Source organism: Anthonomus grandis, chromosome 19 (assembly GCF_022605725.1).
Source record: "Anthonomus grandis grandis chromosome 19, icAntGran1.3, whole genome shotgun sequence".
Classification (NCBI taxonomy): domain Eukaryota; kingdom Metazoa; phylum Arthropoda; class Insecta; order Coleoptera; family Curculionidae; genus Anthonomus; species Anthonomus grandis.
Genome location: NC_065564.1, coordinates 9023068 through 9036725, shown reverse-complemented (window position 1 = coordinate 9036725; position 13658 = coordinate 9023068). Strand labels below are relative to the sequence as shown.

The following is a 13658-nucleotide window of genomic DNA, read 5'->3' as shown; positions in this document are numbered from 1 at the left end:
CGTTGAGGTTTCCTAGTCCCCTTATCTGGCCCCTATAAGTATAAGGTTCCTGAATCAGGGCTATCTGAATATTGTTGTCGGCTATGCATTTTTGTAAGGCCGCAGTGGCTGCTTTGCAGTGGTGGAGGTTTATTTGTATCAGCCTCGCACCCATTGCGGAGAGCGATTTTAGGAAGAAGAGGTTCTCGGCAATCCCTCTGTTTCCATAGGGGTTGCCTGGTCCCTCTTCTCTTTCTCTTGGCTGCTGGCCAAGAGTCTGATTTTTATGCTGCCCAAGTTGAGGTATAGCGATTGATTCGCTTCCCTTACTTTGGCTCAGGATTTCTCGTCCATGAGGAGCGTTCTCGCACAGCCTCTGTAGGTCCCCGCAGACCCCAGCTTTTTCTAGTTCTAGGCTGACGTTAGGGTTCCATGCGCTGTTAAATGCATTACTGAGGTCCAGGGCGACCACCAGTTGATGTGTTTTGTCTTCCTTGTTCTTTTTTATTTCTGTCATTAGTCTGTCTAGTGCGTTTATCGTTCCGATTCCTTCCCTGAAACCGAACTGTCTGTCACTAAGTGCGTTATTGTATTCCAAATGTGCTTGTAATCTTTTATTAATTGTCCTGTCTAAAAGTTTTCCCAGCACCGGCAGTAGACTTATGGGTCGGGCGCCTCCGTCCTTTTTCCGTTGAAGATTTTTATTATGGCTTCCTTTACCTCTTCCCACATGTGCCTTACTGCCTCACTGGGAATTTTATCGTCTTCTGTCGCTTTGTTCGGTTTGATGTCTCTTAGTGCATTGTAGATTTCTTGTTCCCCTATTTCTCTTTCCTGTCTGACTTTGTATGTTTTTTGTCTGTTTCTAATGTCTGTTTGTTCTTGGGAGTCCGTTTGTGGCGTATCTGTAGGGAAGTATTTATTTATTAAATAGTCGTGTGTTTCTTCCTCAGATTTTGTATACGTCCCGTCGTCCTTCTTTATGTTCGTCGTTGGCTCCTTTTTTGTTCTTTTAAAGAACTTCCAAACTCGGTCCCAGGGATTATTTTCGGTCATGTCAGATTGGATTGACAGTGGTTCCTAGCAAATCGTTGTTATATATATCAAGAAAAGGGTGGGGGACAGAATGCATCCTTGAGGGACTCCAGCGTTAATGTTACATTTGTCGGAGACGTATCCATCGACGGCTACTTGGATTGTTCGTTGTTCAAGAAAACTTTTGATCCAATTCAATAATGAGTTTTGTATGCCGATTGAGGAAAGCTTGGTTAGTAGTCCCTCATGCCACACTCTGGCAAATGCCTTGAAAATGTCAAGAGCGACTGAGCGAGACTCTCCGTGCTTCTCCATGGCCTCCGTCCACAAGTGTGTGACGTAAGCCAGAAGATCGCCGGTGGATCTAAGCTTTCGGAAGCCGTATTGATGATCGCCGATTAGTCCAGATGATTCCAGATATCTTAACAGTTATTGGTTGACTGCTTTCTCCAAAATCTTCGATATTACTGGAACTAGTGCAATCGGGCGGTAATTGGAGGGCATCGTCTTCATACCCTTTTTGGGTACAGCTTGCACTCGAGCAGTTTTCCAGCTTGTTGGAAATTACATAAGGGAGGAGTCAATTCGTCTGCACAACGTTTTAGTATTAGGGCTGGAATTCCATCGGGTACAGAAGCTTTGTTGGTGTCTACGCTTTTAAGAATTTTATTTATAATTCGTTGGGGAAACGAAATTTCTCCCATCGATGAATTCACCCTTGGTAAATATGGCGGTGTTTTGCCTTGCGAGTGCAGAGTAGAATTGGACGCGAAGAGTTTACCCAGTAAGTTGGCTTTTTCCCTTGCTGTTACCGCGATAGAACCATCATCTGCTGTTAGGGGTGGCAAGGCAAGGTTTTCGATACCGACCAGAAAGATCTTGTTCCATTTGGGCAGTTTAACAGTTTGTTTTTAATCCTGTTGTTGTGACTCTCTTTGCATTCATCAATAATTCGCTTGCAGCTATTTCTGGAGGCTAAAAAGTTCCTCCGATTTTCGATGGAAGGATATGGACGCTATTTGCGATATGCTGCGTTTTTAGTGTTTACTGCCTTTTTGCAATTCAGGTTGAACCATTGCTTGTTGTTTGATCCCCATTTAGTAGAAAAAGGGATATAAGCTTCCATTCCTGCCAAGATCGTCTCTGTAATTTGGTTTGCACATTCTGAAATGTTATTGGTTCTAAAGCAGACTTCTTTCCAAGGAAATGAGCGATAAAACTCCCGAAGCTGGATTATAGTGCCATACCTTCCGCGGCATCGGAGGATCCTGCGTTTTAACCTCCAACTGACAAGAGACTGTTATCAATTTGTGGTCCGATGGGGGCATGTACTGATACAGTGTGCGAGTCAGGGTCTGAAGCCGAGACCAGATCTAGGAAACTCGCGAACTCGCCGTCTCGATCGGGGATTCTGGTAAGTTCCTCCACAAGCTGCGTAAGCCCGCATATGGTGGCAACTAGCTCAGCTTCTCTTGTTGCAGAAGTGCAGCCAGTTGATATTGTGAACGTTAAAATCACCCATGACGATGATTTCTGCGCTTGGTTAGTCAATTTGCAGATGGTTAATGCAATCAACCAGGTTCAAAAAGAGCCGTCTATATTGGGTGTCGCTTGGTGGTCTGTAGATACAGCAGATGAATTTCGTGGCACCACTGGCTATTACAGGGTGTCCATTTATAAACTGACACATTTTAACTGCTTATAAGTCGAGAACGAAAAATGACAACAATGTGCGGTTTTCACAGAACTTCATCAATATTTTTAAAGTTTTTTTTGACAGTGTTGCCAAGTTTCAAAATTTACCTGAGATACGAGGAAAAAATTAAAGATTTTCAAAGGCCGATTTCTCAAAAATTTTAAATGTAACACCCTGTACTTTTTAATTTCACATGAAAGCCTGTTAAATCCCCTTTCCGAAAATATATAAATTGTCTTAGTAAATGACACCTTTTTGAAAATTTTCCTAGAATACATATTCGGTGATTGTCGATTGGCGAACATTTTCTGGTAATTGCCTATGTATCGCTTTAGCATGATCATAATTAAATAATTTGCGCTATTGCCATGTCTATAAAAGTATTTATTCTATGTATTAAATTACAACTATTTATAACAATTTTAACAACAAACAATTGAAGAAATTAATTTTAATTTATAACTAATAAATTAGCTGCTGAATATGACCCCCATTTTGCTCGGAATACAAATGTAGACGGAGAAATAAGTTGCCGAAGGCGTTTTCTAGCATTCGCGGTGTAATTTGGTTAAAAACGTTTACTATGTTGTTGCGCAGTTCATCCAAATTTCTTGGGGTTCGATTGTAGCAACGTCTTTTACATATCCCCATATACAAGAATGTGGAATGGTTAGATCGGGAGAATAAGGTGCCCACTCGATTGGACCTGCTCGCCCTATCCATCTGTTTCCAAAAGTAATATCTAAGGAATCCCTTGCGACCCTGGAGAAGTGTGGTGGTGCACCGTCTTGCTGGAAGTAGACCGTGTCTAAAATTCCATCCTGCTGAAGTTAATAATAATAATAAACGACTTTTATTTGCAAAAATTCATTACTAATACATATACATTAAAAATACGTATAATATTTGTATTATAATATGTTTCTTAACCTATCAGTTGGCGAAGTCTAGCCTATGGCTATTCAAACTCAACCCTCTAACAGATTTCAATAAATAACACACATGTGCCAAATAATTATGCACTTGAAACGCACTTTAAATAATGTAGTCTTAACTTATAGTTAACAGTAATTAAAGAAAAAAAAATGCACAAAAAAGCAAATATAAAGGAACCTGAAAATGTTTCCGTAATACACCCAACAAAAAATAAATAAATAAACAAAAACATCAAAAAGAAATGGTCACTTTACTGAGAAAATTTTACGCTTCGGGCAGCAGGCGATAGACTAGCGGTGGGTCAAATTATAGTCCTGTACTTGCTTACTCATTATTATAGACTTTAACACAGGTTTAAATTTTTTTGTTGTAAATACTTTCATATAATCGGGCAAAGAATTATAAAGATGAACAGAGGTATACAAAGAACTTTTTCGAAAAAATGCTGTTTTATGTTTAGGAATCACGAACTTTGTTTTATTTCTAGTATTTCTAGAGTGTACACTGTCATTTTTTCACTGTGATTTTTTCTATGAAGCACGTTGAAATACATATATTTGCGTTTATTTATAAGTTCATGAAAAAAGATTCCAAGATGTAATAGCTTTCGATTTGTCATATTTAACCATTTAGTTTCATTAATTTTATAAGATATGCTATCATATTTTCCAATATTGAATATTAAACGGCAACACATATTTTGGATTTTTTGTATTCGAAACTTGTCACAATGTCTGAGGCACGGGCCATAAACTATGTCTGCATAATTAAAGTGAGACAAAACAAGCGTCGAATTAAAAAGAAAGCTATGTGAAGCTTTCTTTTTAATTCGACGCTTAAAATTTGACGACTATTATATAATTGTTTTAATGATATATATGCTTTTTGAATAAGGTTTTTAATATGGCTTTCAAAATTTAATTCAGTATCTATTACTACCCCTAAATTACGTGCTTCTTCACAGAATTCAAGCTTTTCACCATTTATTTTTATATTACTAACAACTGAAAATATATTTTTACTTTTTTTTCGGCCAAAAAACATAAGCTTAGACTTTGATGAATTAAGTTTAGAATGTTAAGAATGAATTAAGTTGAGGATAAAAAAATGCTTCCAACATATCGGTGTAATTGTTTCCATTCACTGTTGCTTCGTGAAAAAAAATGGCCCATAAATTTTAAATTTCGATACTGCACACCAAACGTTCAGCTTAGGAGAATCTCTTTCAAATTTGTTATACACTCGAGGATTTTCATTTCCCCAAATTCGGCAGTTATGCTTATTTACTCGACCACTGAAATGTTGCCTCATCAGACATTATTAAATTGGTATCCGGCTAATTTTTAAAAAGATCTAGTAGTGTTTTGCACATTAAATATCTTTTTTCAAGGGCGCGATTTTCTATTTTTTGGAAAGTTTGAATTTTGTAGGGTTTAAACTTAATTATAAAAAAAAATAATGAATTTAAGACAATTTATACATTTTCGGAAAGGGGATTTAACAGGCTTTAATGTGAAAATAAAAAGTACAGGGTGTTACATTTAAAATTTTTGAGAAATCGGTCTTTGAAAATCATAATTTTTTTTCCTCCTATTTCAGGTAAATTTTGGAACTTGGCAATACTGTCAAAAAAAACTTTATAAATATTGATGAAGTTCTGTGAAAACCGCACATTGTTGTCATTTTTCGTTCTCGACTTATAAGCAGTTAAAATGTGTCAGTTTATAAATGGACACCCTGTATTTTGAACCACATGACGTCGAAGTCCGCAGGTTCAAGCGTTTGCTCCCGCTGGCAACTCAAATCGTTCTTGACAAATACTGCCAATCCAAAGTTTAGTCGAAATCGGGTGTGTAGATCGTATCCAGGATAAATGAGGTGAACATTTGTTGTTGAAGGTTTCACCTTTGTTTCTGTCAATGCCAGAATGTGAGGCATACTTGATTGCAGGTGTTGGTGTACTGCATTAACATTGGTGTTTAGGCCTCTGATGTTGCAGAAATTGATTTTTAGGCTTTTAGATCCGCCTGATGGACTCCCCCGACTAGCCTCTGCCCGAAGATCCGAATGGTAGGCGAGTTTACCTCCGGAAAGTTGGAATGGTCGGAAATGGTCTTGGTTTTGGAAATTCGTTTCGTCTCTCTCTATTCTCTACCTGATTTGTTGTTCTCACTTTAAGTTAACGCATTGCCTATGCTACCGGAACCAAGAAAGACATTTGCCGGTTGTGTATAGTCAGAGGTAGATGATGAATGGGTTTAAGTTCCACATAAAGGGATAAGTGGTCTGAAGTTCCTGCAGCATTGGGTGCCTTGAGGCGGTTTTTAATTAGAAATAAGACAATAATTTGAGACTTAAGTTTTTTTGTACAAAGATGGGGTTATGCTTGAATCCAATCATTCTTATGTTTTTTTTGGTCTTCAGGAAGGAGCTTCTCAAATGTGGTCTTGGATGGAAGTGTGAAGTCCATGTTGCAGTCAATGCCAAAGGATGAATAGGGACCAGTGAAGTTAGCTACTGACTCTCTGGCTCTTCCTTCAAATTAAAAAGCTTCTTATCATAGTCCAACTATGACTGCAACAACAATTTCTTTGTCCTATAGATTTCTGCTAAGACAGATTGCTTAGGCTTGTTAGAGCTGTTGATTGGGATTAGATTAAATCTCTTAAGGTGCAACCCTATTTTCCTCAGTGGTTAGAGTTTGTTTTAGGAGTTAAATTCGTTGTTCTTATGGACTGTTTGGTTTGTTGCTTCTCTCACCCTCTTGCTCTTTGAACACTTACTGTCTGAAAAAGCCTGAGAAGTCATTTAAACGAATCCTTTTAGGGTTTGTGGATGGTTGTTTGTCTTGAGTCCTTAACAAATAGCCACAAATATGAAATTCTTGATATGGGGAGAAATACTACACTACACGTCACTAGACACCAGAGGGTCCACCAACCTGATTGGGAAAATAAGAAAGTCTTTATCCCAGGTCTTTAATGGGATAATTTTCCTTCTCACCAGGAACTTCTTTATTACATTTCACCCCTTCTTGTTCTTTTTCTCCATTTACTGCTCCCCTAAGTGATCTTCTAAAAACTTCTTTGACGATTTACTCTCTTCCTAGGTTATCTCTTCTAAACTCTTAAAGGTAAATGATTTGAAACCAATTTTATGTTAACAATCTCTGTTTTATTTGTGTTTATTATTGGATGTGCCCTTTTCGTGGAATCGTAAGTTCCTTCTCGTTTTTTTCATGGAAATCGGGGTTTTATGCTAAGGGATTTTATGTGAAGCATAAACGGCCATTTTTGAACTCCAATAAGCCAAATGAAGCATTGTTCAAAGTGTCAAACTCAGATGCAGAGAATGAGACTTTCAGGACACAGTTCGTTGGGGTCAGATGAGTCCATTAAACTTCGCATATATCTCTTCAGCAAGAGGAGGCCTGTTTTCCACTGGTTGGAGTTTCTTTATGTAGAGTTTCTTCAGTATTTGCCCAGAGGTGGCAGGTTGCTAGTGGATCTATTTATGAAGCATCGGAGGATCCTGCGTTTTAACCTCCAACTGGCAAGAGACTGTTATCAATTTGTGGTCCGATGTTCCTAGGGGGGCATGTATTGATACAGTGTACGAGTCAGAGTCTGAAGCCGAGACCAGATCTAGGAGACTCGCGAACTCACCGTCTCGATCGGGGATTCTGGTAGGTTCCTCCACAAGCTGCGTAAGCCCGCATATGGTGGCAAATAGCTCAGCTTCTCGTCCTTCATCATCGTTCTTGTTGCAGAAGCGCAGCCAGTTAAAAGTATTGTGACCGTTAAAATCACCCATGACGATTATTTCTGCGCTTGGTTAGTCAATTTGCAGATGGTTAATGCAATCAACCAGGTTCAAAAAGAGCTGTCTATATTGGGTGTCGCTTGGTGGTCTGTAGATACAGCAGATAAATTTCGTGGCACCACTGGCTATTATTTTGAACCACATGATGTCTGTGATGAAAATTTTTTATTGGCCCTTCAGATTCCAAAGGAGTCAAGGTAGCCCCAAATTCCAAGTTCTCGTTAATGTTATTAAATGTACAATCTCTCCGTAATAAAACAGGTGAACTTTCTCTACTTTTGAATGAACTAAAGGAACCTAACATTATCCTCCTCACAGAACATTGGCTTAAAGTAAACGAAATGATGTACATTAGTAACTATGTAGTGATTTCTAGCTTTTGTAGAACTGAATTATCTCATGGGGGATGTATGATCTTAGCTGGCAAAAGTTTTTTAATGGAAAGCACTTTTCGAAAAATTGATAAATTTAACCATCTCCTAAAGGAATCTGTTTTTGAATTTGCTGCATCTTTTTGTGAGGATTTAAACCTATACATTATTTGTATTTATCGGTCACCATTATCTGATAGCTCTGAATTCTGCTTATGCTTGGAAAGTCTCCTGCTTATGATCCCATGTTCATCCTCCATACTGTTGGCGGGTGATTTCAATGTAAATTATAATGAGAAATCTATTGCAACACTGACCCTCCGTAATTTACTCAGTTCATTTAACCTTCAAATGCATGTTAGGTCTCCCACTCGCATCACACGGTTCTCGTCCAGCACCATTGACTATGTTTGCACTAATTATCCCGAACATATGGTGGATTGCACTGTTGTGAATTCTGGCATGTCGGACCACGAGGCAGTGATCTGTGAAATCAGTAAAGGGAAATGCCCCAAAACTGCCGAGTGCTCCTACGGTCGAATTTTCAGCAGGAGGTACTACGACAGATTCCATGACCCGTGTGTGGCTGCTGGATGGGAAAGCGTGTTGAATTCGTCGGATCCATTGTCGTGTTTCCACCGGAAATTGATAAACCTCTTTTATATCTCTTTTCCCATGGTGAAAATTAGACCAAAAAAGAACAAGAAGTCATGGTTAACTAGGGGACTTAAAACTTCATGTAGAAATTTGAGATCCCTTCACACATTAAGAAAGTTCACGAATTGCCCGGCTTTTCATCAATATTTTAACTTTTATAGGTCCTTGCATCGGCGACTAATAAAAAATCGCCAAAAGATCCTTCTACTCAAATTGCCTAAATAAGGCCACAAACAAGTCTAAAGAATGCTGGAAGATTGTTAATGATATCCGTCAATCATACAGCAATTATTCCATGGCAGTCCCTGAATGTTCTGCTAATCATATAAATGACTTTTTTATTGGAATTGCTGATAAAATCTATAAAGATTTGGGTTTCCCAACAACAGATCCACTTACTTATTTATCAAGCACCAGTATTCAAGGATCATTTTTCTTTATACCTACAGACTTGGTTGAGCTTAAGGAGGTATTAACTTCTATAAAAAACAAAAACTCAGCCGGGGAGGATGGCCTATCTGCCAAAATACTCCTGAACATGCCGGACATCTCTCTGAGTGTCCTTGCTGAAGCTATAAATGCATCATGGGTTATGGGCACCTTTCCCGCTTGCCTAAAATCTGCTAAGGTTATCCCAATTCATAAGACGGGCAGCCTCACTGAACCATCAAACTTTAGACCAATATCCCTTCTGTCCACACTTTCAAAGATTATTGAAAAATTGGTTAAAAAACGTGTGATGTCTTATTTAAAATCAAAGATTGTTCTTAGTGGTTCTCAGTTTGGCTTTCAAGAAAATAAAAACACAAATGACGCAATGTTTAACTTTATGAGTGATGTCTACTGTCAGATTAACGGTGGTGGAGTTTCCGCTGCTGTGATTTGTGACTTGTCGAAAGCCTTCGACTGTGTCAGTCACGAGGTTCTGCTGCGGAAGCTCTTTCACTATGGTTTTAGGGGCTTGGCGGCGAGTTGGTTTTGTTCATATCTAAAGGGTCGTCGTCAGAGAGTGTGTGTGGGGTCGGAGTATTCTGAATATCAATCTGTTGCCTGGGGAGTACCTCAAGGGTCGGTACTGGGACCAATACTTTTTCTCCTATATATTAATGACCTCGTCCGACTTAATATCCAGGGAAAATTCACGCTCTTTGCTGACGACACCACCGTTCTCTGGCATAAGTATGATACCGACTCTTTGAGAATAGCCATGTTGGCTGATCTTCAACTTATATATGAGTGGTTCAGGGCAAATTTACTATCATTAAATCCAGAGAAGACCAAACTAATTTGTTTTACAAATAATCGTAGTCTTGATAATATTCTTATTGCTAACTGGCCTGTCCCGCCTTATTCTAACAATAAGTTTTTGGGTCTGGTGATTGACAAGGAACTTAAGTTTGAGGACCATATACGGAGTCTCAGCAATAGGGTTTCTGCGGGTTGTTTTGCTGTTAGGTTTGTTGTTTGGGAGAGCCGTGTACTTTTCCCTAATTGAGTCCCATCTCAGGTATGGTGTCTGCTTCTGGGGTAGTGCAAGCAACTATCTTCTACAGATGTTGTTTGTTCTACAGAAACGTGCCGTGCGTTATATATGCGGGATATCACCTAGGGAATCATGCCGACCATATTTTATCAGGGAGGGCATTCTTACAATCTACTGCCTATACATACAGGAGGTGGCATGCCTTATTTTCTCCCATCAATACAGGTTTGTCCTACAGAATCCACGATATGTCACTCGCCAGCGGAATAATTTGCGGCTTCCCATTCCAACATCTGCCTTGGTGAAGAGATCAATTTTTTATGAAGGTATAAAAATCTTTAACCACCTACCAGAAGACATTAGAGGGGCAAAATCTCTCATCAAATTTAAGTTTCTCTTGAGGAGATTTCTGAGTGGTCGAGCTTATTACTCTGTGGCTGAATATTTCAACGACAATCAGATTTTAATTAATTAAGGGAGACCTAGCTCTTTTCCTAACCTGTTTGTTTTAAATGTTTTTCTTTTTTTAACCCTATATGTTGCACTGTACTTAGTTAAGAAAAGTTAGATATAGTTGATTTTATTAATTCAAAAAAAAAAAAAAAAATGTAAATTTTAACTGTTTAACTTTGATCCGTCATTGTAACTTGCATTTTTAAATATAATTTTAACCTTGTAACTCTGTCTCTTTAGGATTAGGTGAAGCTTTGTTTATAACAATTTTTTGTTCAAACAATAAAGCATATTTGAATTTGAATTTGAATTTGAATTCGAAGTCCACAGGTTCAAGCGTTTCCTCCCGCTGGCAACTCAAATCGTTCTTGACAAATACTGCCAATCCAAAGTTTAGTCGAAATCGGGTGTGTAGATCGTATCCAGGATAAATGAGGGGAACATTTGTTGTTGAAGGTTTCACCTTTGTTTCTGCCAATGCCAGAATGTGAGGCTTATTTGATTGCAGGTGTTGGTGTACTGCATTAATATTGGTGTTTAGACCTCTGATGTTGCAGAAATTGATTTTTAGGCTTTTTGATCCGCCTAATGGACCTCCCTGCCTGTCCTCTGAATGGGAGGCGAGTTTACCTCCGGAAAGTTTTGGTCGTGAGGGCGCCATCATGCATTTACTTTTCTTCTCCATTTTCCCTTTGGAAACCGGACACATCGACATGGCGGCGAAACGTGAGTTGCATGGAACCACTTCACGCCGCCTAAGTCCTATGTGGTGGTATTGAACCGGGCGATGCAAGTGGACAACATCTACCACCAAAGGGGTTACTCTTTTAGTCGCCTTTTACGACAGGCAGAGCGTACCGGAGGGCTATTCTACCCCGGCCCTCCCCGGAGAGCTGCAGCTCTTCTTCGATTTTTTTTGTAACCATCGCTTCTAAATACGCACAAACAATCATATCACTGTGGAAACAGCAGAATATAGAACAACGTGTCTCATGAACCAAAAATTTCAAACTATCGTAAAAACTTGTCTGTTCTGTTCTTGTCGTCACCTCAATTTCACTTTATTGATTAGTTTAATACTTAGTTTGATTTAGTTTAGTTCTAGAAGTTATATTCTTAAGTGCATTCAAAGTATCGCTTCTTGCTGTTAATATTTTTTTTTGTTTTACATAATGAATGTTGAGATTTGCCTTATTTCCTCGCCTCTCCCTATATATTTCCTTACTTGCTATTCTTTACTTTTACTACAAACCTGGTACATACCCAAATAATACGTCACACGCAAGTACCGAAAAGACTGACGCGGGGAACCGAGGTGAAAAACACTCGGTACTAGATCGTCTTACTGTTAATAACCATTTTTACGACCAGTGTTCGCGCGGCCTTCCGCAAAAACCTCCTGTGTTATCCTGATCCTGACTGACCCCTAGGTAAGTCTTTTTTACTTTTAATTTAATTAAATTACTTTTATATTTTTCGTGCTAATCGTGCTAAGTCAGCAGGCTGTGGTGTAAAACCGTCCAAAGGTACATGAACCATCGCAACCTATAAATTTTACAGTCTATAGGGCCTCAATTGATTAGAACCCTTTTCTAATCAATGGCACCCTATTAAACATTGTCAGTGAAGAAATTTTATCCTCATTGTGAAAACCCATGATGAAATAAACGAAATAAAATTTTCATGATATTTTTATTTCAATGTGGACACGCACCTTAAGACCTTATCACCTTACTGCCTGACTAAACTGGTACACTGACTCATTTATTGCAAACAAACATCAAAAATAATTGAAATTCCCAAAACATTTTCTAATCGTAGAAATATTTACAGTTTTTTTGTTTGCCTTTTATGACATACGAAAATTCTATTGATACGTAGAGAAATTTACGGATCACCGCTATCTTTAAGTTAAGATAAAAGACAATATATTTACCCTAATCGGGTGTTTAATCTTATGTCAACTGAAAAGCAATTATTTCCAAACGTGCCGTCAGTTTGATAATCTGTGGGCTTCTACGTGGATTGGGAGAGTGATTCAGAGTGAATTTTCGTAAAAAAACGATGATCTTAGAGAAGGACAGACAAACGTTTTCAAAATCTATTGGTATCATTATTGCTGTAAGTAGTAGTTTAATGTGGAATTTTTTAAATTTAAGGGCAGTAGTCAGTCCAGTGTTACGATAATTTTTTTTTATCAGAAACCATGGTAGTATACTCAGAAAATGAAGTTTCTTGAGCAAAACTGGCCGATTTTGTCTGAATATTAAAAACATTTTTTTTGCGTATTAAGCATTAAAAGGGAAAGAAAAAAGTCTGCATGAAAAAATCTCTATTTCTCATAAGAGCTACAAAAAATATGTTTCAGGCCATTTTTCTATCAGAAACCATGTAAATAGTATTACGGATAACTGGATTCCAATTTTTTCTCATAGTCGACAATACACTCAAGGAGGAGGTATTAAAATTTACATTAAAGACCATGGTATTAAGTAACCTAATTGGTATTTTTGCTAAACCTTTCAATTTCTAAAAATGTAACAATACCAGCTGTTATATATCGACCTTAAAATTCCACGACGTCTTTGGAGATGCGTGGAAGGTCAGCGAATCTTCCGGAACCGGAGCCGCGTCACCGCTGTTGACAGTTTAGTTCGCCCTAATTGCGCGATTAAATCGAACATAAATAGTAGTAAATAAATATTTCGAATAGTTTTAAGTGATCGTGTTTAATAGTGTAAGTGTGTAAATAAATCAATTGATTATTTTTGTGCATCGAGTGTTTTAACCCTTTAAGGCGCAGTACTTTTTTTTCTTTTTAATTTCTTTTTTTTTGTAAAATTCGTATTTAATGCGCTAAAATAAAGGTATAATAAATCTTTTTTTTTTGTCAAAATGCCATAGTTTTTTGTTAAAAGGGTGGTCAATTATTCAACCACCATTGCACCTTATGGGCCTCAAACCCCATATATATCTTATAGGCAATTTTTGAACCACTTATTTTTAGTAATAAATAAAACAACCTTGCTCTGAATCTTAAAACATTTATTTCACAAAAATATAGGTTAACCTTAAGAAAATGTGATGAAACAGCTAGTTTTGATGATAAGGAGCAAAACATTCCAAGCATAAGGCAATGTCACAGCGCATACATATTATCTGGGAACGTCTTGGTTTACAGGGCCGTGCCTAGGGGGTGGCTGGTTCGTGCCCCGCACGAAGGCGC

At 38.1% G+C, this 13658-nt stretch overlaps 1 protein-coding gene across 1 annotated transcript in view; it reads left to right on the top strand.

The window, feature by feature from the left end:
• The first annotated feature begins 12385 nt into the window (after nucleotides 1–12385).
• The window catches only part of LOC126747340 (uncharacterized), a 79247-nt gene continuing 77974 nt past the window's right edge, over nucleotides 12386–13658 (top strand). The window contains exon 1 of the mRNA XM_050455899.1: nucleotides 12386–12553. Coding sequence (XP_050311856.1) covers nucleotides 12497–12553 — 57 coding nt within the window. The 5' untranslated portion in view covers nucleotides 12386–12496. The remainder of the gene's footprint in view (nucleotides 12554–13658) is intronic.